The sequence below is a fragment of the Nymphaea colorata genome, chromosome 4 (genome assembly GCF_008831285.2).
Source record: "Nymphaea colorata isolate Beijing-Zhang1983 chromosome 4, ASM883128v2, whole genome shotgun sequence".
Classification (NCBI taxonomy): domain Eukaryota; kingdom Viridiplantae; phylum Streptophyta; class Magnoliopsida; order Nymphaeales; family Nymphaeaceae; genus Nymphaea; species Nymphaea colorata.
Genome location: NC_045141.1, coordinates 6144324 through 6152134, shown reverse-complemented (window position 1 = coordinate 6152134; position 7811 = coordinate 6144324). Strand labels below are relative to the sequence as shown.

The 7811-nt window shown below is 35.4% G+C and overlaps 1 protein-coding gene across 1 annotated transcript in view; it reads left to right on the top strand.

Annotated features, from left to right (window-relative positions):
- The first annotated feature begins 443 nt into the window (after nucleotides 1-443).
- Nucleotides 444-7811, top strand: part of LOC116252622 (uncharacterized) — a 31671-nt gene continuing 24303 nt past the window's right edge. Inside the window, exons 1-4 of the mRNA XM_031627006.1 lie at nucleotides 444-466; nucleotides 575-678; nucleotides 5791-6125; nucleotides 6200-6319. Coding sequence (XP_031482866.1) covers nucleotides 444-466; nucleotides 575-678; nucleotides 5791-6125; nucleotides 6200-6319 — 582 coding nt within the window. The remainder of the gene's footprint in view (nucleotides 467-574; nucleotides 679-5790; nucleotides 6126-6199; nucleotides 6320-7811) is intronic.

The window sequence follows — 7811 nt, the reverse complement described above, 5'->3', positions numbered from 1 at the left end:
TGAGTGATTTAATTGTAATCATATAGGATTAATGCATTCATACATTCACATTCACTTGTGAAATCATGAATGATCACAAGCACCTTTTTAAAAGAACTTAAGCAAGATTAGATGAAGCTTTAGCTAGGTAACAACCGAGTTAGAGCAAAGTCTGAAACCTACTTAAATTCTTAAGAGAACACTAAATTGACTTCAAAAAGTGATCTTTAAATGTTTTCAAATGATATTTATAGAGATTTTACAATTCAAAATTTTCCAAATCAAAGTGTTTTATACTCTCAAATGACTCTTCAAAACTTTATCAAAAATTTGAAAAATCAATTCTTCAATATTTTTTCAAACACCACACCACATTTAGAATAAAAAGATGTTCAAGAAAAAGCGAAATGCATCAAGAATAAGCATAGCCCTTGGATTGGTTATCCCTAATAAATGCATCGGGAATGGTCAATCCTCGTACCGATGGGTGAGTGCCTTTTTCACTCATTTTAAAAATAAAAATTTCTGAAGCACTCCAATGACCAAAACAAATTTTTGGGAATGCAAACAATATCTAATACTTTCTCTTTTCTAGATGGACTGAGAAAGCATTTTCTCATATGATCATATCTTATTCGGGTCATGTCAAGGTCGATTTGGACTTTGTGTCGTTTCATGTGGAGTATACTTACCTCAGTGGTACTTTTCATGGTATCCAACCTTTTGTTGTATGTTTCGATAACACTTAAAAGATTGTAGTCTCGAAGAAGCAGTCAATCTAGCAATGCAACCCATCATGGGTAGTCTAATTCATGCAGTCGCCAAAAGATGGAACGCAAGGACCAACACATTTTGGTTCCCATGAAATGAAATGACAATCAACCTAGATGAATTTTCTAACATCATGGGTTTACCCAAGCCAGAAAGTGACCCAAGAGAACCAATTGAAGACCAATTTCTTATCAATCAAAGTCAAATCAAAACTCTAGAAATGATTCACAAACTCACGAAAAAATGAAGTTGGCCGTTTCTAGGAAAAGATGGATGTCAATGTATTCCATTAGAACAACTTGGTGCAACATATTCCCAATATGTCAATCATACTTCACTCACTAGAAGTGCTGCAAACAAATTCAATAATTTCATGGTAACTTGTACCATAGGTCTCATATTCTTCAACAATGAAGAATGCATAATGGATTTTTGCATAGCTTGCCTGTTCAAAAAATGGGGGCACGTCAAAGCCTGTCACATATCCATAGCGGTGATGGCATTGGCATTCATTTACCATGGATTGACCAAATTTTCAATTGAAATTGCAAACTCAATAGAAGGATATATCTCTGCCTTAGAATCATGTCACTTTCAAAACACTGATGTTTGGTTATCATGAAGCACCACAATGCAAAGATACACCTACAATCTAGTTAGAGGAAGCCTTTTGTTGGGACCTTCTCTCATAGTTGATTACCATCCAGTGCATTGCATCAGACAATTCTTGTAGCATCAAAGGAAAACATATCCAATTAAATCAGAGGGAGCCATCGTGGAGTGTGAACTAGATACCGAAGAGTGGTCTAAAATATACACCATGCCTAATAACATTGGGAATCAATTTCTCACTTGTACCTTATCCTTAGTCCAGGCATGGGTCTTGAATATGTAAAATAGTGGAATGAAGTCTGTCCATCCATCCTTCTGTCCTAGATCATCATATCTAGTTCAAATAATGTAGTCAAGCAAGTCAAATTTTGTCAAGTTATATCAAATTTTTTCAAGCCTTGTCAACCTCATTTTTCTTTCATTATGCAATCAAAATTTTATCATTTTCTTCAATTTGTCATCTATGCAAATTTTCTCTCATCGAATCAAAGAGGCCAACAAAGAAAGAAGATTAAGATGGAATAAGAGCAACTAATCACAAGAGAAAAGTCCTCCCCAAGTACAACTCCCGAGATGGAATCAAGTGATCCAGAGTATAAAGAATATAGGACATTTTAGAAATGCATGATCATGTTCAATGAACAGCAAACTCAGGCAGAAAAAGCCAAAAAGAAAGGGAAGAAGACAAAAAAATCTTCCTCAAGCAGTTATAATTCTTTCAAAGACACTACTACAGAATCAAGTAGTGAAGAGGAACAAAAGACTCCCAAGAAAAAGAGGAATGGAGAATCCTAGAAGGCAAAGAACTAGGAAGTTGAAAAGAAGTTGAATGCAATTCAACTTGAAGGCAAGAACAAAAGAAATTTTATGTGGGAAGATTTTTATGAACACTTTGAAAATGACAAGCATATCAAGAACTTGCCTACGAAATTCATCAAATTTGATGGTCATGGAGACCCGAATGCACACTTGGCCATGTCTTTTACGGAATGCTATAAGTTTTGTAACAATCATAGAGCTCTCTTTTGATGCTTCCCTAGAAGCTTACAAGAAATTGAAACACAATGGTACAGAGAGCACATTGACCCTATGGAGTTAAAAATTTTTGATAGACTGATCGACCTTTTCATTGAAAGATTTTATTAAGAATGTTGAAGCTACACCAATAATCACCACCTTATGCTATCTGAAGCAGAGACCAAGTAAAAAAGTTAAAGATTTTATTCAAAAATCAAGTCCTTTTGTAATAAGATGAGGGACTCAATCTTTGAGTCCCATGCATTGGGAATGATCACCAAAAAATTGACATAGTCATTAAGGAGACTCATTTTTAATGCTCCAAATAAATCTTTCATTGATCTCATTGAGAGAGATGAATGCACCAAGGTGGGGATTTAAGATGGAGCTTTTGATGTTGTCATACTGGTAAAATTCAATGAAGATGTCAAGAAAAGCAGCAAAAGTCAAAATGCTCCAACCAATATCATGGCCAATGCCACTACTTTCAAAAAGGAAAAAGCATACTACTCCAAGAATAAGGGAGTAGCAAATAAAGCTAGTAGCAGTAGTGGGATCACGAACAAACATCCTGGATGGGGATATGAGAGAAAGTTTACCCCCATTAGAGCAAAGTTATGAAGAAATCATGCACGAGCTGGTTGGTAAAGGTACTTCGTTTCTTCCTAAAGTTTCCAATCCTCCATCAATGATAAAAAAAAAAAAAAGAACAATTTTGTAAATTTTATCATATCCAAGTACACAATACATAAGATTGCCTTGTGCTCAAAAACATTGTGCTAGATGCAGCTGACAAAGAAATAGTCAAGACAATCAGTGAACAACTAGATATTCTCAGAAACCCTTTTCTTAAGCATGGGAAAGGAACACTGCTATGGTTACATTTTCAAAAGGTCATCAAATCATGATGGCAGATAGAAAGGAAAAGCATCATTGGATTTCTTTGGGTTGCTTTCCAAACATGACAAAGGATCCGCCACTAAACAGGTCAGATCAAGCAAACATAATAGTCAAATAGAGGTTAATCAAGGGTCATAGATTTGAGATCTTGAACCTTTAGAATTTATCTTTGTGGAATTAAATTCTACACCTCAAATCAAAATGAAGAAATTTAGTCCAAATTGAGGAAATGAATGGGATTTTGGATTGTACAACAATAGTTTGATCATGTTTAGTGATGAAGATCTACCAAATGGAGGCACATTACACAATGATGCCTTACACATAGTGGTTGAGACAATGGGTGTAAGAGTTTCTCATGTTTTGGTCGATGGAGGAGCCAGCCTAAACATTTGTTTATGGTAGACAACTCACACATTAGGTATAAGGCAAGCTCGCTGCACCCCATCATCAATTTTCATTCATGGGTACGACAGATTTGGACAGCCCTGCATAGCTTGTGTATGTCTCGACCTAGATATCTCTGTGACACATCATCGAGTATTATTTTATGTGGTGGATCTAGAGCCCTCATTCAACTTTCTGCCCTGATAGACCATGGATCCATGCTACAAATGCAGTTCATTCCACACTACAGTAGTGTGTCAAATGGGCTCACAATATGAATAATGTCACAATTTATGCGAAAGATAGGCAAAATCGCCTTACGCATCCAATGATTCTAGTACCAACCTATACAATGGAGGTACCAAGTATCTGAGTCTGAAAAGAAGAAGAATTGTCTTAGAATCTTAGCAAAGTGGCTATCTGGAAGTCAAAGAAGCAAATGTGGGTAGTAAAAGATACCAAACCATACCTATCTACAACACATTACAAAAGTCATCTATTGTTCAAAAATTTCTCTCAAAACGAGAAAGGATTAGACGAACTCTGTAGTAGCTCCTGGGGTGGTGAGGAATTTCCTCCAAGAGTGAAGCATGGCTCAAAAGAAAATCAAAAATTCCAAAAGCAAAAATCAAAATGGCAAAAAATAACTAAATAGTCTTCAACTTGCTTAACAACAAAGAGGGGCATTTGTTAACACCCTAATTTTTTCTATCTCAGTTGATGGATGCAATTTTGAAATCTTACGAACAAATTTCCAAAACAATCATGAAAAACTTCAATTTCATATCCAATTTTGAATTTAAACACAATTTTTGTTCAAGTCATGAATTTAACTCGTAGCACAAAATCCAAGGTAGGATTACAAGTCCAAATCCTATTCCAATACTCAAAACTAGATCCAAATTAGCTACATTCAAATTCAAAAAATGGATCCAATTCAAGACCCAAAATGTTGTGTGGGACCCACATGTGGGCTCCACTTTGCTTGCATGGGCAAAGGCCCACCCAAGAGGCCATACCCCCTTTCTCGTTTTTAAAATTATCAAATTTTTAATGAAGCAAGATAACATCATAATTGAATGCCATGGGAAAGAGAGAAATTTATGCCTCTCTTTCTCTTTCTATTAGTTGGAAAGGTCCTCTAATTTAAAGAGGAGTCAAATTCCAAAGAAGCAATAAGTTCTTCTAACCAACCTATTAATGGTAAGTAAACTCACCTAACCTACTTAATCCAAGTAGGTTGACATTGGTACACCCAAATGTGGCATCAACTTCAACTAAGCTCAATGAGCATGAGCTTAACCCAGTCAAAGGCCTAGGTCTATCCCATGATCCAGTTGCTAGATAGAGATAGACCTTGACTGGATCAAATCTATTTTGACAAAACCTAGTTGAAGTACAATTTAAAATTGACCGCAATTGAAATAGAATTAAGTGTTTCCTTAGCTCAAATTCATCAAATTTTCTCAAGCACGTCAACATCAGCTCACAAAATGAGCTTTGAATTTGGTTAATTGGACAAATTTAACCAAATTCAAACAACTTTCTCCTTCCATGATCAAAGTGAATTCATAGACCCCAAATTAGGATTTTATAAAAAATCACATACACATTTGAATTCGTCAAATGCACAAATTAAATACCAAATTAAAAATAAAAATTTCAAATCAAAATTTGATTCAATTAAATATGTTTTCAATTGATTTGTGGACAAAGATATCCCTTTAAATCAAAATTGATAAGTTTTTCAAAGTATTTTCAAATTTAATTGAATTGTCAAAAATGAATTCACAATTCAATAACATTTAGAGCTTAGTCACTAGGTCTGAACTAACAAGCTCGGTTCCAAAAATAAAACCAGAATCAATGGTATTTTGGTCAACATTTTTGTCAAACAAGGACCCAAGTTAGACTTGGCTAATTCTAGACCACGATTGACTAGAACTAGCCAAGCACACACCCAACTCATGCGTGTGGGCTAGGTGTGCTTGATTGGGATCATTTAAAGAGAATTAAAAGCTTATTTAATCCCTTTTGGCAAATCACCATTCCATGTGTTATCGGTTAGACCAATGAAAAATCAAGTTTCTCCCAGCCAATATTAGAGGCTGGTTGAGGTGGCAGCCACCTCACCCCTTTTTCTAAAATTTAAATCAATTTCAAATCCAGCTTGGCACCAAGCTGGACCTATCCTATTCTACCGGCACAAAAAGGGGCAAATTTCCCAAGCCTTGGACCTGTTTCACGGGGGAGTTAAGGTGGGTGCAGCCGCCTCCTCATTCAAACCTACTTTGGGAGCCAAGGTGGCGAGACAATTTTTTCAAATATCTTGTCTCTCTTTTCTTTCTAGTTGCAGCCAAGAGGAAGAAGAAGAAGAAGAAGAAGCCAAGAAGAGGAGGAGCAGCCATCGTCTAAGCTCCCTCTCTCTCCCCCCATTCCTTGCTTCTAGATTTGCTAAGGTAGGGTACTTCATTGGACTCATGCTTAGAATTTCTAGTACAAGGAAAACTATCTTTGTTTCAGCAATTTTCAGCAAGGTGACTTTCTTCTTCTAGCTTTGCTAAGCTCCAATCCAAGCTTGGATTCTTGCTTAGGATTGCTTGATCTAGAGAACAAGCAAGGAAAAGCCTCAAGCACCAAGGCTGACCACAGGGTAGGTGATTCTAACTTGTTCTTCGTCTATTTTTGTTTCTCGCTATTTTATTTCAAGTTCCATATCCATGGGAAGGTTTCATTTTCGTTCTCATTTATAGCTAGGAATGAAGTCCTGATAGATAGAGCTACGGTCAATGTACATTTTAATGCACGATGCGTACATAACTCGGTTTTTGAAGTCCTGCTAGATAGAGCTACGGTCAATGTACATTTTAATGCACGATGCGTACATAACTCGGTTTTTCTAAAAAGAGAACCCATTGATCAAGTTTTGAAAAGGGCCCCAAGGCCGTGTCCCTTTCAAAATAGCTAGCCTAAACCATTTTTAACTCCCCACCATGTGTGAATCCCATGAGAAGAGAGTGATTTATATTTGTTGTAATACATGTAACTTAAATGTCTATTAGGGACGGATACATTCTTATGAATGTGATCCACCCTTGCATGGTAAAATCATAGACAAATAAGCTTGAGTATTCTCTTATTTTCTTCCATTTTAAGTCATCTTGATTTCATGCATTCTTGATTTGGTTGATTAGGGGTGGTAAAGAAGAATATAAACTAGTTTTCAATCTTTCTACATAAAAGAACCCAGCTACGAATCATCATGATTTATAAGCTAAGTGGTCCCTTGTCAAATACCTCATTTTGAGAGCTAAGATAGTATATATATGCATTATTATATATATGCAGTGTAACCTCTTATTCAAAATCATTTGTCTCTTTTAAAGTTAGGTTGGAACACTTTTCCAGACATATTTTAAAGAAAGAGAACTTCATTTTGATGTTCGTAGTTCAAAACTACAAGATCACTCTATATTTCATCTTAAAACCTGATCAATTCCAGCAATACATGCATGAAATGCATTTATATTACTGAGATCAAACCATGTTTTCACAAAATTTAGTTTAAAAATCTAAAGTTAGCTCTCAAAATGTTAATTTCCAGCCACAAAGTGGCTATTTTCCATAGAACTAGGAAAAGTTCTAACCTCATTCAAACCGGTATCCTAGAATACACTTTTAGGAGTTGTTGTTTTCATTCACAAATTTTCAGATTTGCATAGGATTAATCATTATCCACAAATGTTGCAAAATCATATTAAGAATCCAACTTTCATTTCGTCCAAAAGAGAAGATCAAATATGCTGAAATCATCCAAGGAATGGATGAATCTTTTGGCATAAAATCTGAAATCCAATTTAATTTTAGAAAAGAAAGTTTTCTAAAACTTCATGCCATCACCCAACGTGTATATCCAACACTAATGGGAACATGCTCTCAAGAGAAACATTCCTCTTGTTGATTTAGATGCTTATCTTATGGAAAAGCTAAACAAATTTCTAATAATTTATCCTTTTCTAAGAATCAAACTTTCTTAGAATCAACATTTCTGATTTTCAGCCATTTAAATTAGTACAACATCTGATTTTACGGCTATTTTGAGACAAAAGTGGTGGTTATTCATGTCTCTTATATATTTTAAAGAT